This window comes from Aplysia californica, unplaced genomic scaffold (genome assembly GCF_000002075.1).
Source record: "Aplysia californica isolate F4 #8 unplaced genomic scaffold, AplCal3.0 scaffold00269, whole genome shotgun sequence".
In the NCBI taxonomy this organism is placed as follows: Eukaryota; Metazoa; Mollusca; class Gastropoda; order Aplysiida; family Aplysiidae; genus Aplysia; species Aplysia californica.
Genome location: NW_004797539.1, coordinates 432,835 through 460,296, shown reverse-complemented (window position 1 = coordinate 460,296; position 27,462 = coordinate 432,835). Strand labels below are relative to the sequence as shown.

The window sequence follows — 27,462 nt, the reverse complement described above, 5'->3', positions numbered from 1 at the left end:
TAGTAGAGATTCTTTGGTAGTACAATAGTAGTATAATAGGCTTATAGTGGACGTCGGACAGGTCTCCGATAGGTCTCATAAGTGAAGTAAAACCGCAATCACCAGTTGGCACAGAAAGAAAATACTGGTCGAGTCACTGATGGTGTTGTCATTGTCAGTATTGTTACACATTGTCACACCAGCGACTCGTCAAACTGACAGCCTTCAATGCCTTGATTAAAAAAAAAAGTTTATTAACGTTTTTTTTTCAACCCCAATCAATAACATCCTGAAAGATCTCTCTCTCTCTCTCTCTCTCTCTCTCTCTCTCTCTCTCTCTCTCTCTCTCTCTCTCTCTCTCTCTCTCTCTCTCTCTCTCTCTCTCTCTCACACACGCACACACACACACACACACTCACACCCCCCCCCCAAAAAAAAGGGGGGGGGGGGGGCATGCAATCAGGAACAACATTATATGTAATATCACCCTTCTAACGAAAACACCCCATCCTAACAAAAAACAAAATGGGTTTAGCTCTATAAGTATTAGGATCTAATTTTAAGCAACGATCCCATACTATAACTATTAGGCAATATAAAAAAAAAATGAAGGCTCTATTACAAAGTCCGGCCTCTATGAGTCCCTTTTCCTTAAAGTAATTACGTAATAATGATAGGATGGGATCTTTGGTGTTATCGGAGGAAATCACCGTCCCCGAACCTGTCTGTGACGGGTCAGGGGCCAGGGGTCAAGGTCCATAAACCGTAACACAACCCAAGCATCGTACTTTGACACCGATGCTACTTTGTTGACTCCACAACATTACAAATACGGTGAATGCAGATGCACTTAGATCTGCTTATTAATCCAGCACTTTTAGGCCGCCAAGTAAGAGTCTGATGCCCCTGGTCGCTGTTTGATACCTCAGAGAGAACACTATGGTTGACTATGCAGTGGACGGCAATATTGCCGTTCTATCCGTAAACAACCCGCCGGTTAACGCTCTGAGGTAAGTTGAAATCAGCAAAGACTCTTTGAAATCAGAAAGTAAGGTATCGGAGGTTCCAGAATTCTAGATTTTGGTCTGATATAGATCTAGATCTAGATCTAGATCTAGTCTAGATCTAGATCGTGTTACTTCAGGCCTAAAGTATAGTATATATATTATATATATAGGGGTTTATTATCTGTGGTTGAAAAAAAAAGGGGGGTGGGGGGTGGGGGCAGTGTTACGATCAGGGCCTATATTATAAATTAAATGGCTGGCTCTGTTTCTCCGAACACTCGAGAAAATGAACTTGAGCTCTACTTCTCCGAACAGTGTCCATTCTCGAGATTTTTAAAATTAGATTAGCCTACTTGCGAATGGAGTTGCGCGCGCGCAGGCGTGTGTGTGTGTGTGTGTGTGTCTGTGTGTGTGTGTATATAACTTATAAGTGTGAACGGGGATGAGGGGGCAGGGCGTGGGGGCGAGGAGGGATTTTAGTTTTTGCTTTAGGGGTGATTAAATGCATTATAATAGGTTACTGTCAAAGTCGCTGTCTTGTTTTCTCGCACTTCCTTTTGAAGGCATTTTCAAATGAAGTATAGTCCAGGAATGTTGCCCCAACCACAATTGAAGTATCTGAATATTCAGACATCTAAAAATCTCCAGCTCTGGAAATTGAATTCGATGCAGAAAATACTTCTTATCCCAGTCCTTGCAGAGTGGCAGAATTAAAGATGATGCCGAACTCTCGCAAATAACCAAAAAATCTCGAGAACTGAAACCGTTCAGAGAAATAGACGTCAAGTTTATTTTCCCGAGCGTTCAGAGAAATAGTCACTTCGTTATTAAATAGGGCAAAGGGCCTACCGTTATAACTGGTTGGACACACAAATTGTCCCTTTAAATTTGAGTCTTGATACCCTGCCGCCCTACCGAGGCAGCGAGCTTCTTTGGGCCAACGGCTATATTTTTATGTCTCATATAGTATGTTTATGCTGGAGGCGTGCTTTCAATGCATAAAACTGTAAAGAAAGTGTGCTCTTGTCTATTTGGTTAATGGGTGCCCACTAGCACGATCGGGTTGGGTCGATTTGGTAGTTGGGGCTAGCCAAATTGAGGGCGCTAAACGGCCATCATGGCACGAATCGATCGACTCAGTTGGTGACCTTCAAAAACAAACGCGTTTGTTTTCAGGCCTGCAAGTCGCGCGATCGAGTGATTTAATTGCAGCCAATCATACAAGGCTGAGTCACATGTCCATGTTGACAATGTGATGTCAAGGTTGGGCATTTCCGCGCGAAATACCATCAACAGTTGACAATAATGGAGAGTCCATCGACTAAAAAATTATCATAGAAAGTTATCGATGTAACCCATGTTTATGGGATTCCAGGCTGCCGCACCACTGCAACAGGGAACTGCGAAAAGGAGCTCTGGAAACCACTTGAGGTAAAGGTTTCTGTACTTTAACTTCCAGGTCGTCGGGTACGATCGCTGTGGGGCTGTAGTGTGCACTGAAACCACCAGAAAACGACCCGACCCGACCCGATCACGCTAGTGGGCATCCCCTCGACAGGCAAAAATGCCAAAAATAATAGCAATGTAAACACTGACTTCTCTACCCTCATACCAAACAAGGGAACTGGTGTCTGTGGTGTAACTGTTCTGTTTAGGCTGTTTGCCGTAACACATTTTTATGCTAATGACATATGAGTCATGAGTTTGATTTTGAGCAGACGAAAGTATTTTATCGAGTATCAATCCCTGCCTATTGAGGTGCTCTATCCCAAGCAGCCTGCCTTCTATGGTTAAATTGATTGACGGGGACATAAAGCACTTATTTATGATAAAGTACTTATTTTAACAAATGTCTTCAAAAACATGGAGAGCCATGGACCTTGCAGTACTGTCAGCTGTGTTCTCCATCATGTCAAAGTCAAAATGAAATTTTAAATTTGTCGAATCTTTGCTCTTTGTGTAGAGTTGAAAACCACTGCCTAGCTTTCTTTTCAACTGAAAGACACACTAAAGTGTTTTAAAGGTGACAACAGCATATAAATGTCCACATTTGAAAAATGTTTATCGTTGTGAATTTTAGCTTTGTACCCTTTTTACTGGTACATTGATTGGACAGATTAGTTGATTCTGTAAGAATTTCTAATACTGCCATATCCTTTTTTTCTCTTTCTGCAGCCACAGAGTTCGGGAAGGCCTGCTGAACGGCATTGAGAAAGCTGCTCGTGATGACAAGGTCAAGGCTGTCATCATCATTGGGAAGGGAAGGACGTTTCCTTCGGGTGCAGATATAACAGAGTTTGACAAGCCAGTCAGAGGTGAAGCTTTGAAATACCTATGAAAATTGATTGTTTACAAGTTTAAATATACCAATGTTCACTTCTGCAACATGATTTGTATAAATTCTCTTGTTCAGAGCTCAAGTCAGGGATATACTTGCAGAATATACTAAACTCCTGAAGGTGAAGGGTAAATTTAATGTCATTGCATGTAGCATGGGCCAATTTGTTTTTATAGGAAACAAACATCCATGAAAAATTATACTGCAGTGATACACATTGAACGCATTTGTTTAGTAGAGGAACCCAATAGTGAAAGATAAAACTTTTCCATTTCCTATTTTGCAACAGATAACAATTGTGTCTGTTTATAAAGGGGAAGAAGTCTTCTTCTTCTTCTTCTCGTTTATCTTTATATGGACAACCCAGTCTCTTGTAAAACCCAGACTAGGATAGGATTAATGCGTTTTTTTAGATATACTATGTTTTTTTAATCTGAACTCAACAGACTTGATATAAGTCTTATATTATGTAAATTTGAGAAGTATTAATAATTAAAATGCAGTTATTGGGTTTTTGTCTATTGTATACCTTTGGATATGTAGGTAAAAGCCAGTTTTATGCTTTTTAAAATAGAAAAGGGGTTGGGGTGATTACAGTTCACAAGATTTATTTCTGTGAACATATATACAATTTCTTTTGCCTATCTTTCAGTTTATCTGTCTTTTTTGAAAGGTCAGAGCTAATTGGAAAGCTTTATGTGTGATGTGATTTGTTTGTTTTAGACATATATATGCTTGTATTCTACAGAACCATGGCTGACGGTGGTAGGACGTGCTATAGAAGCCAGCAGAAAACCAGTCATCAGTGCTTTGCATGGCGCTGCTCTCGGAGGAGGTCTTGAGATAGCTCTTTTCTCTCATTACAGAATTGCCAGCAAAAAGGGCAGGTAATGATGATCAGAGGATCTGACTGGGTTACATTTATTTTTACAGCTAAATGATGAAATGGTTTTGATAATGTTCATTTTGTGAGTGCAAACAATTTTAAATGAAGTAATAGAACACATGCTTTATAAGACTCTGTTTTATTTTTGACGTTTAATACGCTGAAACCAAAAAGTGATTCCTAATTTGAAAAGGTTAATGTCTAAATTCACATTGCTTAGGGATTAGTATTAGTACACATTTTATGCATTCTACATTATTCCACAATAAAGGACACCTTTTGCCTTTTACAAAATATAAGATAGGACAGATGACTGTTGAAATTATAAGAACAGATAGATCTACTTCTTTAACTATGATTGTTAGCGCCAACCCAAGCTGTGTGAGATACAGCATCCAGGTAGATAGACTGAGCTATTTTATATTATTATAACATCTCCTGTGCCAGAGTCGAATTCATGTCTTCTGCATACAATGGTGTGAAGAGCCTAACCATTGTACTATTAACTATGAAATTCGGGGGCAGAGAGCCTCTTTGTTTATAACATGTAGTGAAAAATGACCCACTCATGAAATATTTGCATGCTGAGATAATGATGAAGGTTTTCCCTCAAGGGATCTCCTCTACGTAGAAAAAGAACTATTTTTTGTGTACTTTTGTTAAAATCTATGTTTTTCAAATACATATTTATACTCAGCTCCATTAAAAATGACTCACTTAAAAAAATGCACTTGGAATGAAAACTATGGCATGGATAATACAAGCGTTTACACGGGGATGTGGGGCCATATTACCAACAGATATTGAACAAAAGAGGTGGTCTAATCCGGGGTTGTGTGTTTATGTCGTGCAATGTTCAACATACCCCCTTCCATAAAAAGTACAGTAATGAGAATGGCCGCCTTGTGTTGCAATGGTAGCGAGTGTTCTACACTGCATAGATAAAAACTTGGAATGTTTCTCTGTAATATGCTATTCCATTCTGAGATCAATGCATTACGAAGTTGCTGTTCTTTGATGGCCTGATGATCAGTGTACACTTCTCCTTCCATCATTATGACTTATGTAGAATCTAGACTCGTCAGGAACCATAACTCTTTCCCAATCTCTGAGCATCCATTTTGACCGTTGGTTGTACCAGTCTACATGAGCTTGTCAGTGTGCTGCAGTAAGCACAGGGCCTTTGTAGGGTTTGTGATTTCTTAAACCTGCTTCTGTTAATCTGCGTCGAATGGAGGTTGCATTTACTGTTTCTCTAGTTCCGTAAAGGTCTCTGGCTGTTACGGTGGCAAGAAGAGAACGATAATTATATTATCCTCATCATCATTTTTGTTAACTCTTTCCGGACGTATCGCCGATATATCGGTGCGAGTCCACACCCCTTGTTTTAAGTATTGCCGATATATCGGCTGTGATGGAGTGCCTAAGTATTGTTTCGTTTTACATGATCCTTTATTTTTTAGTGCTTTTTTATTGTTATTGAAAACTTGGAAAGGGTTTAGGAAACGAAAACATCTAACTTTGTCAAAGCGTCGTTCTGACGAAGAACGAGCGAATTAGTTCTTGCGGTCTTGCATCAACAAAATGATCTAACCGAACAGTATAAGCATCATAACTCAAACAAAAATTGGAATATTGCATTCAAATAAAAAGCTGCACATTCAACACTTTTTGGAGTCTGCTCTGGGCCTGTATATGATAAGACAGCTATGCTGATTCGCTTTCACATGTTTAGTGTGTGTAATTTTGTCCATCAAATGTATTTTTCTCACCACCATCACCATTTCTAACCCCTGTAATGCTTACTTATGTTCAAAATTAATCCTTGTTTCATGTTGGGATGTATTCTTTATTCAATTTCCTTCAATTTGATATATCATATGTTACGTTTTGAGTGATGGTTTTGCTTATATGAAGTTATTTTGTACATCACCCATGTAGCTGAATCGAGTCACAAGTTAATAACGTCTAAACCCCAAAACAATTACACCCGGAAAGAGTTAATTTCGGCCTTGTTTTGCTTAACTTTATTTACATGAGATTTCCATACAAAAGAACTCTTATATTCACGTGCAGGAATAAGAAAGTCTTTTGAAAAAATCAGTGACTTTAGAAAGAAGAGAACGTAGGTTAGCAAGTGTGTAGTTATTGGAGTAACATGCAAAGATGTGAAATCATTATAATGCAAAATGATTTGTGTTGATTTTCAGTGTGGGCTTCCCAGAAGTAGCTCTCGGCATTTTGCCAGGTGCAGAAGGGACTGTGCGGCTACCTAGAGTAACGGGCCCTGCTGTTGCTATGGAAATGATTTCATCTGGCAGAAGAGTAGGAGCCCAGGAGGCTCTGAAGTTTGGCATTCTGGACAAAGTAAGAGATGTCTTATTTCCAAATATAATGAGAATTCAATCAACAAAGAGTAATTGTCTTATTCTGAATGATATTGGCCCCCCCCCCCCCCCCCCCCCGGTTCCCTTTTTTTCATTTTTCCCCTCTTTCAATTCATTTAGCCATCCATTATCTTATTCACATATTAGTTACGGTTGTCATTTTTCACTATAGGATGATTTCAGTAAACCTTCCAGTAAATTATGTGCATTTCTATTGAAACAAGTATTATATGTGTTGTGTGATTATAGAAGATACTTACTGATCATTATTTAAAGTTTACCCCTTTGGTCACAATTGCAGATCTTGTAGTATGAGTTCCCCCCTTCCTCTGGACATTGCTTTCTTTTGCTCTTTTATTTACATCCTTGAAAGGAAAATGAATACTGTTTCACAGCTTTTGCTTTTAATTTCTTTTTACTTCATTGAACGTGAGTCTTTTAGGGAAGCCAGTATTTATTATTATTATTTTAAGAATATGTTTTTTTTAAATTATTACGTCAAACTTTGTGTTCTGCTAGTGGTTATAGCTTGATATCCTTTCCCTAAAAGTTTTTCTTCTTTGTCTATAACAAATATGATTTTAAAAATGTAGAATTTATGGTCAGGAAAATATCTGTAGAATGAGTTCATGGGAGAAGGGAAGCAAGACATTTTTTAAAATCTATTTGACAAAGTGGCTCGGTAGACCTGTGACATATTCATCATGTAGATGAGTGTTTTGTACTTGTTGTAGCTTAGTGCTCAGAAAAGCACTGTTTTTGTTGTTGTTTATTTAAATTTGGTGTGTGTAGAATGGTAAATAATTTGATAGGACAAAATTCTATTTAGAAGAACCCTTCACAAAACTAACATCCCAATAGTGCCTGCTTTGTCAGGGTCCTGGAGCTGGTGGTTGAAAGAGGTTTGATCGGATATCATTATCATAATGGCAATTGCTATTGGTCTTATTGTGTTGTTGCTATAATTATTATTACTATTTTTTAAATATATATACATATTTTCAGTTGGCTATTATGATCATTATTATTTTATCTTCATGATTTTGACAATGATAATGATTATTTTTATTGTTGTTGTTAGTAATTATATTATCTTCATCATCATTATTGCTTTTACTAAAATTGTTGTCATTGTCAGGTTGTCGAAGGAGATCTTCTAAAGGAAGCCAAACTTTTTGCTGAGAGTGTGAAGGACAAGCCACTGGATGGACGGAGATTGAAGTATGTGAAACCGAAGGGAGCTGAAAGTGTGGATGCTATTTATGAGGGTGAGGTTCTTTTGTATTTTAGGGCAAGTGTTCCACAGCTGATAGAATGAATATGAGTTATAGCAAAGTTTTTCTTGGTTCTTTGCGTTGAAGATTTGTCCAATTTAGTTCTATTAGAAGAATATTTGTATATTGTTCAATGTAGTTCTCACATTAGCTGTAGGCTGGTCCGACTTGTTCTCAATCATCTGTGCTTGGAATAAAACTGTAATTGTAAGGTTTTACAACCTCACCGATGCAATGTTGATCATTTAGGAAGCAGGGTGCTTCAACCCCGCGTGTGAGGACTAACTCTGACTGAATGGGGAACAACATCTCAGCAGACAGACGCATATGAAACATTTTTAAAACTTGTAATTCTTGAATTGAACTCACGTCTTCCGCGCACAACAGCAAAAGCCTAAGTATTACACCACAGACATGGGTTTCTGTATCTAATCTCTGAGGTAGAAGAGTAGCACTGTAAATCAAAATCACAACTTTGTCCTCTTTTGTGCAAACAGGTGCCCTTGCTGAAGTGAAAAAACGGTTCAAGGGATTCAATGCTCCAGTGGTAATGTTTTCCTCTCTCTATCTCTGTTTATAATTTTGTTTGGATTAATATTTCCTCACTGTTTAGTTCTCGATTATTGTTTTTGTGAATAGCTTTTTAGTCCCTTTATGTGTATGAAAAACAAAAGTGTCTATCTTTTGTTGTGTGTGAGAATCTGTAGGTTCTCAAGGAGATTACATTTCTTCCATCAGTTTTCTTTCATTAAAAAAACACATTATTCTGTCTCCACAGTGTTGTATGTTTCATTGACTGGCAGTTTTTCTTTGCCTGAAGAATCAGTTTGATCTGTTACAATTATAATGTGGGATGCCCTCCCACCTATGCTGCAAATGCTTAAGCTGCAGAGTAAAATTGTGATCCAAATTGTCAAATTTGTGTTTTTGCTTAAGTATAAGAGTTTACTATAATATCAAGAAGAACTGTTAGAGCATGAAAAATTTCTGCGTTATTTCAAACAGATAATTTCTTATCAGGGTACTCTTCAAGTTTCTATCTCTTTTTTTTTAGTTTTACTATTTCACTTTAAACAGTCACGAAAACGTCAAAAATCAGATTTAGAAAGTTATGTTGCATAATGATTTTGTTCCACTTATGACTGATGATGATAGAATTTACTAACATATTTCATCATAACTGTATGTCACTTTTTTTTCTCTTTATCTAAGAACTGCCTAATGTCTGTAAAAGGAGCTGTGAAGCTCCCTTATGAGGAAAGCTGTGCACTTGAGAGACAGCTCTTTACTGAACTCATGTCTGGCGGTCAGTCCAGGGCACAGAGATATGCTTTCTTCGCAGAGAGAGCGGCCACAAAAGTAAGCTCTTTATTATTTGCAAGTCTCACGTCACTCATGTTTTAGTAGTGAGTGGATTAGAAAATATCATGAATGAATTAAATACCGTTTTCCAAATTCTGGTAGAGAAATGGGAAGTACCATACACATAACATATGTGAGGCAGCGTGGTAGAATCAGGCTCTCGTCAAAAAATCTAAGTGAAGAAACTTGCATTGTTCCACAGGTTTGCGAATTTTTATCAAATTTTTGTTTTTTGACTCAACACCTTTCATGCCCATTAAAGAACTCATTTCTGTGTGGATTTTTCTGAAAAGCTTTGATTAAAGGCACAAAAATGTAAATTTTCAGTTACAACGGAGTCTTAAGCTAAGGAAATAACTAATCTTTGGCGGCCATTTTCTCACAAATTTTACCTCTGAAAACAGGACCCCCACCTCCTTCTTTCGCAAATATCTCGACTTGTATTCAAGATAAATGGATATTTTTTTCATCAAAATAAAGACAAGTGAACAAGCTTTACGATGATACTAATAACTCTACATGCCAAAAATTTGACGAGAGCCTGATTCCACCAAGCTGCCTCACATATATATTGATAATAATTCATCAAAGTCATACTTTACACACTGTCTCACCTATACAGTCAATATTACAGACATGCCAGGACTGATAGCCACTGTGTAATACCCTGTTTTTGGGGCTAGGGCTATTGCCTCTTGCTGAATTTTAAGGACACATCCCAGTGACAGCACCCACCTAAATACTGTGTAGCTGACATTAATTTGACCTTTTTGTGAACATGAACTCACTAACACTCAGACAGTGGTACCTCTTAAGTTATAATCTGTAAAAAAGAGTGCAGGTACTGTTGAATCTCTAAGTTCTATTGATGCTCTTTTGTCCCAAAGCTTGGAAATACATTTTCTCCATTTTCTGATGCAGAAAGATTCTTTCTCCTCACCAAGGGCATTTATTGAAATTGAACTAAAGACAGACCTCTTTAAGTTTGACATATTGTTGCAGCAGATGACTTTCTATTGGTTACCTTTGTAATTAGTATTGTGCTTTACAGATGTGACATGACCAGTTTGACAGCTTCAATTACAATTCTAACTGTCTGTACATTCTGCACAGCTGTGGCAAAGACTACCGTGATATTTTACTTTATTTAATCAAAACTCATTATTTTCTCATTTCTAGCTTTTCTGACCAAAATTTGTCTCTGCAGTGGAGACTTCCTTGTGGCGCGAGTGCAGCCAACACAAAACCTTCAGAGATTACATCGACAGGTGTTATTGGGGCCGGCACCATGGGTTCTGGAATTGCCATTTGCCTCATCCGCGTGGGCATTCCTGTTGTGATGGTGGAAAGGGATGAAAAGGTTTGTGCCAAATCCTACTTAGACTGTTTTATGTGCATATCATATAGCAGAACATTTGAAAGGCTTCGTGACAGACAGCGCACCAGCAGCGGAATTTTAGTCGCAGCGAGGGATTCCCCACTGAGCGCCTTATCACGTTGGGGTCATGGGGATCAACTTTCTGTCGCTGCTCTGGCTGGGCTGACTTAATTTTTGGTACTTTTCAACTTCAAGTTTTAGATGTATTTATGTAATTATGATAATTATCATTTAATGCAACCAAAGCTTTCTGCTTTTGAGACTCAAGAAAAAATGGACGTTGTAACTTGTCTTAGTTATTTCATTAGATGCGCTGAAGTCTGAAATGCTAAATTGTGGAAATTTTTTTGGGACAACTGTGAAGGAAAAAAAATCAGTATTGAAAGATAGGCTCAACAAAAATTGTCAAACTTTTGGAACATGAACAATATAACATGGATGAAAATACTCAGAAAAGATTGTATCTGCGCAGATGATAGAAAGCTGTATTTTTGCAATTTTATCTATCCGGCACACAATTCGCTAAGAAGTAATTCCTTCACATACAAGTTGATGTGTCTAAAACAATGGTGGATATCCGCATATTTTCTCGAAAGTTTCTAAAATTTACACTGTGGTCTCTCTACGAAGAAGTACAAATCAATTTTTAGTGAAACATATGTACAACACTACATATGAACAGTATCTGTTCCAGTAATTTTTTACTTTTCTTAAAAAGCTAAGTCTAGGTTTTCTTAATTGACTGAAGAACAGGGGTAACTTGTAGTAACTGGGTTTTCAGAATAATTTCTAGCTTTCCAATGACTTTGAATCAGAGCCAGACTTTTCCAGCTTTTATTTTCATTTCTGTGACCATTTGCAAAGACTGACATAGTTCTGTTTTCTTTACATATTCATAAGTGCCAGCGCATATTTCCGACACAAAAATTGAAAATGAATTATTAACTGTCACTGTTTATAATCCATACAAGAAGTTCATCTCTACCCCTGTATTTACACAGTTTTGGGTTCTTTTAAAATCGCATGTCTTTTTTAGTTGTATGCAGGCTTCCACAGACACAGCGTACTTTATGAGCAAACGCAGAGTAAGAGTACTTTTTCTTATGTATTTAATGGTAAAGCAAGAGCCAACGCTGAGTGTATTTTGTCAAAAAATGCAGATGCGCATCTTTTTTCTCTTATAACTTGATTATTACTACCTGCGCAAAGTCAAGATTTTTCATGGTAAAAGACATGATATTCGTAGTTTATTTAATGCAGATTTGGGAGAGATGTATTTAGCCGTTTCTAAATAAACTATCATTAATTCATAAGTATGTAAAAAAAAAAATAGGACAAATTGGGTACTCTACAAACACTTGTCTAGAACGAAAACTAAGGCACAGAAGTTTATCACTCCAAGACAAAATAAAATGTGAACTTCCTAACCAGCACAGGCAAAATCGCTTCAAGACTTATTAACCCATTGACTCTAAGCCGTGGAGCTCTGGTGGGCTGTTGAGTCACACTAATTAAAAGTCACAGAATCAGGCGAAAAGTGACGCTGTGTACAAAATGTCTCAAATATTTATGCTTTTGCTCATTTCCCTTTGCATCAGTAGTGGAATTTTAGTTTCAGTTTTAGTAGAGGGTTTTGCGGCGCTCGCAACTGCATAAGGTCATATGAGCACTAGAAGATTAGAGGTGTTACAAGAGAGTAACAAACATAAAAAAGAAGAAGGGGAGATAAGGACGATAGATGTTAGATAGGAAAGAAGAAGCAAACCACACCAGAGCACCCGCCAACCACCCACTAGTGGGATTTTAGATATTTATTGCTGTAACATATTTTGCAAAAAAAAACGTGCTGTTACCAATGCTTTGATTCAGTTTTCTTTTTATCAGCACAAATTGTATATATCAAATAATAAGCTCTTCCTCCATTTTTCACCTTTTGCATGTAATATGTTTTTTCTCAAACACTACATTTTGAAATGCTTAACAATCTCATGGCTGGCAGAGGATGCATCCTGCAACAATATAGTAATGCCTTGATGGATTTCTGCATCATGTTGTTGTGGTCATAGATACTTTCTATTAAATATTTTTTTAATTCAACATCGTGCAATGAATATCATTTAACTAAATTGTAAATGTGTGAAAAATTTTTTTACTTAAGAAAGTTTTATCATTTGTCTGAATCATTATTTTATGCTTTGATAATTTTTTTCCTGAAAATTCATTTCCCTGCATTTTGCTGTTCAGCACATTTGAATATCTTTTAGAAATTTAGACGATATATTTTTTCTGATGCAGTCAGAACGGAAAATAAAGTCGGCAAAATGGCTAGGTCTTGGTGAGTACAGTGGTCGAGTGTGGAAAGACTTAATAGATAGATGCATTTTCAGATCTCAAATTCTTTTCAATTTCAGATGTTGCAAAAAGGCATGAGAACAATATCAGATATTTTGGGAGAAAGCGTAAGAAGGAAAAGAATGACTTCTGAAAGAAGAACTGAGTGTCTTCGACTCCTGAAAGGTGCTGCTAGTCTTGAAGGTCTCAAAGATGTCGATGTGGTAAGAAGGAACTACAAAATTCACCAGAGGGTCATTAAGTGGTCTTTTACTTTTATACTTTTAAGATTATTGCATTAGAATTACCCATTTTATAGCCTGAGTTACCAATTACCATTGTGGCTATCTTTTGATTTACTGAAATGTATTCTCAAAACGTTTTTCAAAATTGCATCCTGCAAATCTGTAACAAAGACAACAGTGATTGAAGGTTATTGAAGAAGAAATGGAACCTATTTCCTCTCACTATTGCACTATAATTAGCTTGTATTACATTTACGTCTGAGATATTTTGTGCTGAGAAGTGATAGTGGTGTGTGTGTGTGCATGTGCGTGCGCGCGCGTGTGTTTGTGTGTGTGTGTGTGTGTGTGTGTGTGTGTGTGTGTGTGTGTGTGTGTGTGTGTGTGTGTGTGTGTGTGTGAAGCTAAAGCTAAAGCTGCAGAAAATTAATGTATGTCAAAGTGCACTTTGCTAAGGTATTTTAATTAATATGTACAAGTATTAGCAGTGAATGATAAAAATGCTAACAAACATTATTGTAAATTTCATCATTCGTTTATGTTTTCCATTTTAAAGTTACCAAAAATGTAGGTGTGTTGTCAGGAAAATAAATGTATATATTGCATTGGTGTGATGTCCTCTATAGAACATACAATTTCTCAAACACAGGTTATTGAAGCAGTTTTTGAGAATCTAGCCCTGAAAAAAGAAATCTTTGCTAAACTGGACAAGATCTGCAAACCGTCGGCAATACTATGCTCAAACACTTCAACTCTAGACATTGATCAAGTAAGTAGCTACTTATGTCATGAAGTTAACATAGTTATTACTGTGAATGAAATACTGCCCATATTTATGATTGTGGATGGAAAAAGAAATGATACGGTCAATATAGGTATACTAAAGCAGCCATAATAAACTGTTTGTTCCATTTTCATCTCTCAAGACACAGGAAAACTTCACCAGTATTGTATAATATTAATCCAGCATAATGTATGTCTCATTAACTCAGTTCAACCTATGGGCCTGTTCTGATTGTCACCCCCCCCCCCCCCCACAAAAAAAAGCATGAAAAGGGATGTAACCCCCCCCCCCCCCCCCCCCCCTCCACTCTACCCTGCAAAATTACATGTCTAAAAGTGAAATGCAAGCATGAAAATATAAAATGTGCTGCTAAAGATAGATGTTGATTGAAGTTTTAATGCGGTAATCAATGCTTCTAGGCCTACCCCCATTTTCTGGTTGGTGAAGGATGGTCCATTGATCAGTTCTTGTTCTTTCTGTCTCATCTTTGCTATTAGACCTAATGGCTACATCTAGATCTTAATCTTCTTCAATGACAGATTATTCGAAATAGTTGTTGTCCTTAATTACAAAGGCGGTTGGTCATTTTCATTCTAAATTTTGACTTTTCTAGATTGCTTCAGCGACCAGCAGACCAGATAAAGTGATGGGCGCTCATTTCTTCTCCCCGGCATACATCATGAGGTTGCTGGAAAACATCTATGGTGCTAAAACGTCCCCACAGACTGTGGCTACTATAATGCAACTTGGGAAAACTATTGGCAAAGTACGGTACCAAGCTGTATTTCAGACTTTGTGTTGATTTCTCTTTAAAAAAGAAATGGTAGATGTCTTACGGCCTGTCAATCCAATTTAGATCATTTAGGAAGTGGACTACATTTGCCCTACCCGGACTGAGAGGGAAAAAAACTATTCCGGCAGAAAGACAGAGATATTTGATTAGAATTCACCCTACTCAAATCGAATTCACATCTTCTGTATGCTGCTACATCATAGGTATCTCATTTTCTCCCATGTCAAAGAATTGTTCTCGACTCAGTAGAAAACTTAATTTTTTTAAAAACTATAATCTAGGTAGCGTAAACAAGGCCTCGCGGCCTTCCGAGGGCGTGGTATAGTTGAAATTAGGGTAATTCAGATCGCTGTTTCTTTGCTCTTTCACTATAAAACACCGAATGCTGAACACCTCGTAAAAGTTCAGCTTTTCCTCGTTACAGTTAAGTAAGTTGTATATATGTCCGATTATTGGGAGTTGGAGCATCACCGTGGAAAGCGAAGCCCCTCGTGGTTGGAATGCGTGGTCGGCAGGTTAAAAAATTGACACACGTGCATTCAAATGCTTCACGGAAAGATTGATGATTAAATACCGTTTTTTCATTAGCGGAGAACTGTAGAGCTGAAAGGGCTTTCTCGTGGTGTGTTTTTGGCCTTTGGTGTTTACGAAGAAAGCCTTTAAAAATACCGTCAAATTTTTCAAAGATAATTTTTTACTCAAAATATGTAAATACCGGCTCAAAAAAGGTATATATGGAAAGATCAGTTCATTTTCTATTTGAAGAAAGTAATCGGCTTGGAATTGTTTCGCATCAATCCCTCTGTGAAACTCGAAAAGCATGTGACCGCCAACGCAGGAGCACTTGGTACACTACAGTATAGAGCCAATTCGCTCGCTGTGGGGGCCGGTGCAGCGCCGGCCGTGACAACGCTCGGTGTTTTTGTCAAAATAAAGACAGATCATCGTGTTTGAGGAGATAAAATACTGATCTGCAATGATCTTAGTCTTGAAAAAAATTAGGCTCCATATATATGGTATAGTGATTGGACTCTGTTAATGTGGAGGTGTCTGGTGCACTTGGTACTCTTTTATTATCTGTCCGACATGGGGTTGCAGCCAGCTAGTGACTTAAGCAAATTTGATCATATTTAAAACAGCTACCATTTTCTTAAAAATAAACTGAGAGGTTAAAGAATGGCAGTACAGATAAATTTGGCACACAGCTACTTTGAAAATTCTTTTTCTGGTACCTACATAATCACACCATGGTATTTTCTGTTTGATAAAATAATTGTTTGAAGAAGTAAACCAATGGCCCAGTAATTTCAAAGTTGGTATGAAAGATTACGTTTACAAGTTTATTTAACGTACAACTTGCATTAAATTTCTTTATAAATTCCATGTGACTGTCTTGTTATGCTGAGATGTTGGCAACCATGTTTTGAATACCCATTGCAGGTATTCTTTAGCGTAGATGTTGGTGGAGTTTTCATGGCTCTCAACCCTTTTGTCTCTGTTCTGTCAGATGGATGTTCAATCAGAGGATTCCACATGTCACACCACCCGCCCTCCCCCAAATCCCCTTTTTCCGAAACAGTTGCAGGAGTACTGTCCTGAATGCTGAAGCACAACTACTTAGGTGTTTTCATTAACTTTCTTTTTTATTTTATTGTCAAGTCTGGTGTAGCGGATACCGTGTAATTGATATTGAAGTCGCCTGTTGAACTTGGAACATCTCAACTCAACAAATCTATCAGTCTTAACTTTAGAACTGACTTCTTTGTTTTTTCGTTGAATACAATCACCCTCCTAGACTTGTTATAGATGCTTTCAAAGGTTTGATATTGGTCAACCAGGACACTGAGATAGATGAGGTGTTTAAATTCATACAGTACTGTGCCTGAAAATGCTTGTGGATTGGTCAAGTTAGTATCTAATCGGACCATAGCTGCCAACTGAACTCATCAATTGTCATTTTTGCAAGAAATATATTTAACTCCCAACTTTAATTTAAGGTGATTTTTCTTGTGATGATAGCAATATTCAAAGGATTGCTGGATTGGGAAAGTTAAGTGACAATTTTTCAGGAAAAACACGGTTTTGTTGATTATCATGGGAGGTGTTGGTAGCCTAGTTGCTTCTGTGGGGAGGGGTTGTTTGATTTCATTTGATTTTGTTGTTCTTTTCCTTTTTCAGATTCCTGTCCTGGTGAAAACATGCCATGGGTTTGTTGGGAACAGAATGAACCAGAAATTTTCAAGTGAGGTATGTGTGTACATGACACCCAATTATGCTTACGTTGAGAACTTGTGATGGTTGCTGCAATTTTGGCGTCTTACCATACAAACTGGATAAAGCATGTAGACTTACAGAAGACTGTGTTTGACATGAAGCTGTTCAACACGAAATCTTCTATTCCCCCTCCCCCCTCCCTTTATTCAATGCATTACAACTTCCCTTAACCCCTTCATTGCCAATTGGTGTGTGTTCCTACTGTCAGCATCGATTTTCAGCAAAGCTGCTTAGCCAGGACAGCAGTCTCATGTCTCAGTGTCAGTGGACTTGTTGGCCCATTTGTGACATATATATATATATATATATATATTGAGACCCGGGTCTTCAAAAGTGTCACCTTCCTCACTCCTTACATTCCCCGTCTTACCCATAATTTCTAAAAAACTTGCAAGTCAAAAATTGAAATGCAATGCCATTTTCAAGTTACTTATTTACTTCTTGTGAAAGCACATGATGCCCCTTTCAAGTCCATACTGCAACTTCCACTCCTCAGGCGTTCTTCATGTTGGAAGAAGGCGCTCTGCCCCAAGATATTGACCAGGTTCTGGAAGATTTTGGCATGCCGATGGGGCCTTTCAAAGTCGGGGATCTCGCAGGTTTGTTAAAATTATTATTTTGAAATATGAATCTAGAATTACAAAGGTGATAGGTCTTGTCGGTGACTAAACTATTGAAGATTACAAGAGACTAGATTACTTGTCAAAATCACAAAAAATGTAAAAATGTACGTATTGAACGTTTCATGGAAAAACCAGGGGGATGCCTGAAACATTTAATATATTTTTTTGTATTGAGGCTTTAGTGGTAATCAGGTGCATAACTAGCTTTTTGCAACCTCTGTTCTTTTTCAGAATATTTTTTACGTTATTTGATTGAAGTTATCCTGTGGCTTGTTGCAAAGTTTTCTACCCATGTGCATGGTGTAGGGCTACCAGTGTCTGTGGTGTAAGTGTTAGACTCTTCGGCATTGCAAGTGACAGAAGACATGAGCTAGGTTCCTAAGTGAAGAAGGTTGGTTTTTTTAAAGAGTAAGGCCAATTTCTGTCTTTATGTTGAGATGGTGTATCCTACTTGTCCAGGTAAGCTTGGACTGCCTGGATAGAAGCAGTCAACCTCATAAATGATCAAAATTGTCAATGGGGGTCGTAAAACACTTGCAGATTTACAGTCATTCAATTGTCTGTGGTATTTACAGTCAATGTTCAAAGTCATGAAGCACGGTAAGTTCAACAAAGTGCTTAATGGTTCAAAATAATGGAAGGAAGGGGAGGGGGAAGGAAAGAGAGGTATTCCCTAGGCTATCATTCTCTTAGATGTATAGAATCTCCAGAAAGCAGTGGAAGTGAGCCAGAGTTAGAGTTAAAGTGAGACACAGTGCTTGATCAATTGGACACTCAGAAAATTACTTTCCTAAAAGGAAAGGTCTTGATCTAGGTCATGTGTAGCTTTGAAGACCATCAGAACCAAACAAATACCAGACTTTGTTGCATTATGGATGGTGGAATGCAGAATTACTTCTACTGCGGCAGAAATATTTTTCTTTACAAAAGTACATAATGAGACCATTGCTTTTCGTTCCCTGAGTGCTGGAAGTGGCAGGCCCAATACGGCAATTTCAACTTTAGAGGTTTATTTTTTTTTCTCTGCTGAGAGGCAATATGGTACTTTTGATAATTCTTAACAAGCCAGCTTGAAATCATTGCATTTCATTTTGTCATTTTCAAAAGGCCTCGACATCGGGTGGAACATCCGCCAGGAAGTTGCAAAGAAACTCGGAGTGTCCCTGACCTTGGAAACAAAATATCTCAATGCTGAGCGTTATTCCTCATTGGCTGACCGTTTGTATGAAATGGGCAGACATGGAAGGAAAACTGGCAAGTATTTCCAATATTACTGGAGCTATGAATTTCAAGTTTGTGGGATTTTCTTCTGACTTGCTTGGAGATGTCTGTATCGATGATATATAAAGACGGCCTTTTTTATTTCTGTGCGGAGCATACAAAGACTGAAAAATAAAATTTTGAACATGATTACAGAATATGACTTTGGGTGGAAATCGTATGATTTCATTAAAAATCTCTAAATTGTACATTATAGCTTGCACTAGAAAAATTAGTTCCATCTTTTTGGACAATAAATATCCCTTGTTCCCTCAAATAAAAATATGAGTCAGAAGTAAAAGACCTAGGCTTCTGATTTGTAACAAGGAAAGATACAGGTCGTTCATACCATCATCCATCATACTTCTTCCATCTTAACTCACTTCAGACGGGTCACACAACAGTTGCGTGACCCCCGCCGCGACGCTCGCGACGGGTCACACAAGCCCTGCGTGACCAACTTTGGAAATTTTTTTTCGCTCTACAAATCACGCACGGAACGCGAGACCCGCCTCGTACCCTTGTTTGGCCAAGCCTGAGTTACTTAGACTTCGTTTCGTATCTCTGGGGCCGGTAGTTTTTAAGTTATTGAAGGTGATGGACAGTGACCCCAACTGAGGTTGAACAGACCGGAACTCGCGCTTTGTTTTTTTCTATACAGCTCCTAGTAATCCGACAGTCGCGTCGTAGTAACGGTCGAAGAAGTCGCATGAACAAGAATCACATAATTTCGCCGTTTTCTATACTTCTGTGCGTTTTACTAGTTCTAGTGTCTCAGAATATGATGTATCTAATTGTTAGGATCCTGGATATGTACCCGAACACGGCCCGAGTCATAGTTCTAGGGCTAGATCTAGCTCTAGTACCGGTGTTGTTTTTCGCGCAACGAAATCACAACGTCGTGTCGTACATCTGTCTCATGTAATTCAGTGTATGGGTCTGAATCAATGCACAGACCAGCTTTTATATTTTCATCAAACACTCGCACATGTATACAAATCAAACCAGAACACTTTGAACTTTTATTTTTGTTGTTGCAGTGAATTTCATTCTACTTGTCACGTCTCTGGAAATTTTTCGGAAAATCAAATTCATGCCAATTTTTTAAAAATCATACAAATTAAAGTATTAGACTTAGACAACTTTAATTTTTTGTATTAGATTCAGCTTGAATGTTACTTTACTGTGTCAAAAAATGATTACAATAGGGTAATCCTGAGAGTTGTGGTGATTTATTGAAATACCCCCAAAAACGCCAGTCTTCAACGCTTGTGACTGGTGAAAGGGCCCAGTCGCAAGTGAGTTAACCATCTTGTTATAAGTATTTATATGACCTTGGAGCATGCATAGAATGCCATTGAGTTACAATCAGAATACTGAGTATGTATCTAGCTTAACATTATTATTGTTTATATTACTGTTCATTTATATTATGCATTTGACTGTAAGCCTGTTTGTGAAAGCAAGCATACTGCATGTGTGTGTGTGTGTGCGTGCGCGCATGCGTATGCATGTGTTTACGTGGTGAAACACCAAACCAATGTTCCAGGATCTGGACAATAAAGATGTTTCTTATCTTATCTTAAATTGTTTTTGCAAAACTAATTTGCAAACATCAGAATAAGTTTTAGAATCCAGAGATGAGAAAATAGTTACAATAGTAATAGATTTCATTGTCGAAATGCATGATATAAATGTAATTTATTGTGTTACTATATACTTTCCTAGTTGTAAAAAAAATGATAAATTTTTCTTAATTTTTTGTTTGTTTCATTTCCAGGGAAAGGCTGGTATAGGTATGAGAAGCCCATGGCTGTGAAAGCATATCCTGATGCCGACGTGACAGAGATGATCAACAGTCACGCCAAAGCCATTGGGCTGACGAGGAGAACTGTCTCAGCACAGGTAACTGAACTTCTTTACATGGGACATAATTCTTTAAACAGTGAGTTTAAACCACTTTTTCCAAAGTTTTTTCCAGTCACCTAAACCTGGCGCACCTTCCCTCATCACAACCCCTAGAGCGCTACAGTATTCAATGATAACACAGAATTGTTAAACCAAAATTGAAGGAAAATGAATAGAAGGTAATAAGATAAAATAAATTTATGGGGGAAAAAAATGTACAGCAAAGTACAGGTCTACTTGGACCTGACACTAGTTCACGACAAGAACTGACACTTTCTGAGTCTGGATTTAGCTCTAGTTCTATGCCATTATCACCACTAACACTATCACCACTCTAGCAAGAGTCCTCATTATCATTTGAGAATCAATTGCTATTCAATTCTTAAAGTTGAATTTCTTCTAGTAAATTGAGATGCCTCATTTAAAGTTTACGTCTACCACTACCAGCCATAATGGCCGATGCCCAATGTCAAAGAAATGTACCATGATGTAAACATATGGGGAAAATTACAGTCCACTAGTGAAGTCTGTTGTAAAGATCTTCGGACGTAGCGTCTTTTTCCGTGGAACGGGCACCGATGTAACACAAACTCAATAAAAATGAAACGGTTGTACCAAATTCACTACATCCATCGTGACGGCTGTAGTGGTGCGTATTCTTATCCCTGGCCCCCTATAGTTAATAGTAAAAATGTAACGGTTTTAACGGTTTTCCTCATGGTTAGTTTTGGCCTAGCATTGATGAATCTGATGATGTTTTGTAACGTTACGCACATTCACACAATAGTATGAGGCATCAATCTCCCGATACTATTGATAACCTTATATAATAAGCACCGAAGCGAACACGATACTGCCTCTTTCTCACTTCGCCTAGCGCCACGAGGGATAACTACAGATAGGTTGGATACTGGCATTATTTCCCTTGAATTTTTCTTCTAACGGCTGTTGCGAACTTCGGATGAATCGATCTTTTTTCTGGTCCCCCAAGGACATCACTACAAGCGTAGTCGACTGTACTTCTAAAAACGCTATCTGAACTTAGCTTCATAACCAGAAAGACAGGCAAAAACTTGCATGATATGAAGCAAAACGGTAGTCACTTGTATCGGATGGTCCCAGTGTCTGATAGGAACAGGGTCATTACCACCAGTCTCTCCCATCGTCCAGTGAGCTTTGAAAAGTTGATGCTCTAAGAGGTAATTGTGTAATAAAGTTGATTTTTTCTTGTTCATTAGCTCTGCATGGGAATATTATAATATATATATATGTATTATATATATGAATAACCACTGCTTAATATCATGGAAAACTGTTAAGACCATCATAAAATACCAAAGTGAGTATGGGAATTTTGATGTGCTGAAGAATCTGGCATATCCTCCACTAGGTGGTATGTAATCCTGCACAGCTAACTTGGGGTTCTTGTTACTTGTATACCCTCTCTGTGACTTATTTCAGCAGATGAGCAGATGTGATAAAGACGACTGCATTGAGCAAACAAATATGGCTTGAGAGATGACAAAACACGGAAGCAGATAGATCTTGCCAAGTTTTCAAAGTGACATAATGTTGTCGTAGCCCTGAATTCTCTGAAAAGATTAATAGTAATTCTGTGCATAGAACTCCACACACTATGCTAAGGTTTTTGTTGTTTTAGTTTTAGGATGAGGAAAATTGTAGTTCCATTTTAAAATTTCAGGAAATTATTGAAAGAAGTACTTATGCTGCCATCAATGAAGGTTTCAAAATTCTGGAGCAGGGAGTAGCTGAGAAGCCAGAAGACATCGACGTTATTTGGTGAGATTTTGTTACTTTTTCAATCATGTTTGAAGTGACTATTTTTATATGACCCTATTTTCTGGTTCAGTATCCAGGCTTGCCAATTAGTTTTTGATGTTATGAAAGGTCAAGACATTTTGCATTTAAAGCATTTGTTCAAGTCCATCATTACTTTTTTCCTCCCTGCCAAAATATTAAAATGATCATGCAGGAAGAGGTACATCTGTGGTGTTTATTCATTGACATTTGAAGGTTGTGGATAAATTTCAAAGCATATCTGTTCATGACAGAAGTACTGAACAGATATTTCAGGAAACTAGACTGCATGATGTGAATATTTTTATAATGAAAGGACACCAGCTAACATTGATTATGATAAATACAGTCGGGTACAGATAACTCAAACACTTAAAACTGGAAATCATGACAGCTGGAACATTATGCTATTTTCCAACTAAACTGCAATGTTTTCTTTGTATTGGCCACACTGTTTTCTCAAACAACCGTACAGATTTGTCAAACAGCTGGTCTAAAAAAAACTTTAAAAATCTTTCCTCTCAATTGTCTTGGATTCAAATCACCTTATGGGCGAGATGGAAAACAGCACACCTACTATCAACGAGAATATCAAGTTACATGATCCCACCAAACTTATTTCCGCACAGGGTTAAACACACACTGCTGATATCAAAATGCGTCATCGCACGTTGTCGGTACTTTATTGAATCTAGACTTGTGAGGGTGGGTGCAGGATGGTATGGTGTGATTGAAGGCAGACAGTGTATGGCTGCATTGGATCGTATGATGTGAATCATGTTTGTGTGTGTTATTGTTTGACCGTGAAGGTACAAATCGAGAGATAATTACATTACACAAAAGGGGTGGATGGTGTGCTCTGACCAGTGTTGGTTACATCGTCTTCTGACACAAGAGCAATTTTAATTTTTTTTCAGTTGTAAGGCTCATCAGTATCACCTCTTCTTTTTTCTTGCTTCGCCATTGAGCTATGTACTCGCACTTTCCATCCTTCTTCTATCCTTTTATCCATACTGGGTACTTTTCATGATGGAAAAGAAGAGAAAACTTAATTTTCTGATAGTAAAAATCAAACATCAGATTTTAGCTGAAACAGTCAAGAAGTGCTGTGCTAAAATGAAAATTCGTAAGAGATTTGGTATCCCCATACCAAATCTTTCCTTGTTTCTGTAATGTCAAGATAGAATTTTAAAAAACACCAGAATTGGATGTAAACCTGACAGAAAGTGAGCATGCTTTGCCAAATCTGAGAATATCGAGCAACGGTTTCAGTAAGCACATGCCATGTCTTTCCCTTTCTCTGGCTCCATCCAGATGACAAAAACAAATAAAATCGCAAAGGGACTTACTTGGCCTTGACTTCAAATACAACACAGAATGGTTGAATGGGATCAAAAAGAGACATTGCATTGCTTAAACAGCTGTGTTAAGAGAGTCTACAACGGTAAATCTGTTATATTGATGATATTTACCAGCCATTATACTGTCACAGTCACTTCCTTTGATTTTCTTCACACGTCTTGTTTGCATTATATACAGCCATATTTGGACATCCTACTTCACATATATCTATATACAGTCGAACCTGCCCTGACGGCCACCTCTATAAGAGGGCCACCTGAACAAACGGCCACTTTCCATTTCCCCCCTTGCGTTTTTTCTATATAATTTAACTGTGTAAAACGGGCACCTGTCCAACGCGGCCGCGGCCACAATAATTTAACACACAACCCCTATAATACTAAGCAATAACACCTGTCTAAGACGGTCACCTTAGTGACTCCATTACGCTTTGTCATAAATTGTGCATTGGCCCCTGGCGTTGTGGACGAGCCGTCATAATTCAATCACCTGTCGTTGTTGTAATGTTAGGTAGTCCCTCCAACAGATCATGTTGCATAGGCCCCTCCCACTGTTGACCAATAGCTACCAATTTTCAGCTGCTGGTGAGGCAAGCGTGTGATCCCTCATAACCCATAAGCCCCGCCCAGAACTCATACACAAATCGTAAGTGAGATGAGTGGTTACTGTTTACCCAGTCTGTAACAAAGTAACAAAGGACGTCAACATGAACTTGTTACAGAAGCGTCCCTCGTTCTCCGAGTGGTGGCGACCCATGTGTTTGTTTTAACATGGCACTCGGTCTTCTTTGTCTGATACATTTAGTTTTATTGTCACCATTGTGCAAAATTAGCGACAAAATAAAAATTACAAACGAAATACAAACCAACAGCAACAACACCAACAAACACAACAACAATGGGGCTACTTTCGATTGGGGCCTCAGATGGGAATGGTTTGTTTTCTTTATCTTGATCAGTCCTGCCTAAGACGGCCACCTGTCTTATACGGCCACTTTTCTCCTTGACAATGGGTGGCCGTCTTACACAAGTTTGACTGTATATATGTATCAGACCTGCCAACAATGATGACATTGATATTAAGGCAGTCTTGCAATACAAAATAGTCCCATCAACATATTTTACATGGCACTATGTTTTTATTTCCAGGTTGTACGGCTTTGGCTTTCCCCGGTACAGAGGAGGCCCGATGTTCTACGCCAGTCAGGTCGGCCTGAGTAGAGTGTATGAGCGCATATGCCACTACCACAAAACTTTGCGTAAGTAGCCTACATTTACCATTATTAAAATTTCTTGACTATATCTGTGTAAAAAATTAGGTTCTCATTACTTGTGAAAGGAACATGTGTTGTATCTACTGGTAGAGAGATTGAAGGCCGCTTACTGTCACTTACTTCACCAATTCTATTGGCTTCAAGTCACATTAAAAGCAATGAAAGGACAAAAATAGTCCAGAATAAATATAGTTTCATTTTCGATTTGATAAACAAAGTGTAAACCATAATATTTTGGGAAGAACTATCAAGTAAGTTTCAGTATATAACACATCATACAAGACTCTCCATAATCAAATGTCTTTTATTTTAATTATAAAACATTTTGAAGATGTATAGAATTAACAAAATCAATGAAGAAAGAAAATACCCTGTGGAGAAATATTAATGGCAAACATAACACACAATAATTTATCAACATAATTGTACACAGTCGGGCATAGATAACATGATCACTCAAAACTCGAAATCACAGATAGCTCATACAATTTGCCATTCCCCAACTGAACCATTACAGAGGTATATTTTGTATCGTCAACTCTGCTTTCTCAAACACTCTTTTGGTTTGGATTTGTCAAACAGCTTGTCTCAAAAAACTCTTTTGTAGTTGTTTCTCACAAGTTTCAAATTCAAATCACCTTGCAAGCGGGCAGACACGTGGTGTTTTTTTTAAAGTATTAGTGTTTACAAAAATTAAAACCAGCTAATAGTTGGATGAAGTTGTCCAAATCTGGCTCCAGCCGTAGCTGTCTGCCTTGAAAACGGCTCGCCTGCGGTACCTATTTTAAGGTTCTCTTGATAAATTATGTATACCGGCACTGACTGGAGTGGCTTCAGTTCTTTGGTAGGAATTAATTTTGATTTTTGCACATATCATGGCCTGAAGGGTCTACTCCTTTTTATTTTAGATTCATGTGCGAAACTCTCGCAGGATATCTTCCAGAATTCTCCATCTTTATCCGAGAAGAAAAGGTATAGAAAACACGAGAGAATAATCAGACCTCTATGTCCACAGGTGAACACCATACCTGTTGAGCTACTGCCCCTGCTGTGACTTCAAGGTTTTCTTTTTATTTCTCCAGCCTATTCCAGCTACTGGGTACCCAGCGACTTGTTGAGGCGTCTAGCATCCTACACCACACAGCTTCCCATGGACCAGTGGACCAAATTTACAGACTGCAAATTGTAAACACCTGTCAAGGGATATTTATTCCGGATCATGGAAACCACATTCAACTGTGATTGGAAACCACTTTCAACTTTTTTGGTCCTTTTTTACTTTATTATTCAGGGTCCATGCAGGGTCAAAAATTGTTTTTGTCTTTTGAGTTCTATATGGATAAAAATGTTATAATGTACAGCTATGGGTAACAAGGTCTCAGTGCTTTAGCACTTCCTGGGTTCTTTCTCTCTCTCTCTCTGACACTCAAGTAAACACTCTATCATAAACAAGTTTTCCTTGAATTTTCACATGTGATACCTTTAGTGTTCTTGTAAAAATGTAATTGTTCATGTCTTACACCCCCTTGGACACAAGCTAGGTTTTTTATCCTGCCTCTCAGTCTCAGTGCCAGCATTGGCAGAGTGTGATGGCTAAGATACATCTCAACACAACGTAAAGACAGAGATATCTTCATATAAGGCTAAGATACAACATCTCAACACAACAAAAAGACAGAGATATCTTCATACAAGGCTTCCCCGCACTGAATAGAATTAGAACGCCTGTTTTTCTGCGTAAAACAGCAAAGGACATGATAGGCCTACATGTGTATAATGTTACTTGAAATTAAAAATATTGAAGAACCAGCAATCGACTACCCCTGAGATCAAGCGGGAGGGGGGGAGGGGAGCAAAGAAGGATGGTCACATAGCATATTTTGTTCTATACTGTTGTGAACAAAATAAGTCTAGGGGTGGTAGCATAAACTATACCTTTTTTTACTGCAATGGTTCACGTCATGGCAGTCCTTTTTTTCTTTACTGTCTCTTTCCTTGAAACTTTAGCACAAAATACAACACCTGTAACTCTCTCTCTTTCCATGGGCAAAACTTAGTAGCCCTTGGAATGATTCCTGTGAAAATTCTTGGGGACCAGAGGAACACAGTACAGTATGCTTAAGCTGGATAAGTTGGGAGTCAGTATGGTCAAATCGGCATCGGTTTCAAAACAAAAAACAAAA

At 38.0% G+C, this 27,462-nt stretch overlaps 1 protein-coding gene across 1 annotated transcript; it reads left to right on the top strand.

Annotated features, from left to right (window-relative positions):
• The first annotated feature begins 717 nt into the window (after positions 1-717).
• On the top strand, positions 718-27,462 carry LOC101853860 (peroxisomal bifunctional enzyme). Its single transcript, XM_005101047.3, has 18 exons — positions 718-989; positions 3,162-3,301; positions 4,073-4,211; positions 6,421-6,577; positions 7,736-7,865; positions 8,369-8,418; positions 9,084-9,230; positions 10,441-10,593; positions 13,023-13,166; positions 13,834-13,953; positions 14,582-14,734; positions 16,940-17,008; positions 17,532-17,634; positions 18,766-18,912; positions 20,699-20,823; positions 22,529-22,626; positions 25,155-25,264; positions 26,362-27,462. Exons 1-18 carry the CDS (start codon positions 919-921, stop codon positions 26,466-26,468), a joined length of 2,163 nt encoding a protein of 720 aa, XP_005101104.1. The 5' UTR covers positions 718-918; the 3' UTR covers positions 26,469-27,462.

Bases quoted from the DNA above. Each gene is read 5' to 3' on its own strand.
- LOC101853860 (XM_005101047.3), top strand. From the start codon at position 919: ATGGTTGACTATGCAGTGGACGGCAATATTGCCGTTCTATCCGTAAAC. The intron at 4,212-6,420 runs GTAATGATGATC...GTTGATTTTCAG, and splicing joins ATTGCCAGCAAAAAGGGCAG to TGTGGGCTTCCCAGAAGTAG. The intron at 20,824-22,528 runs GTAACTGAACTT...TTAAAATTTCAG, and splicing joins GGAGAACTGTCTCAGCACAG to GAAATTATTGAAAGAAGTAC.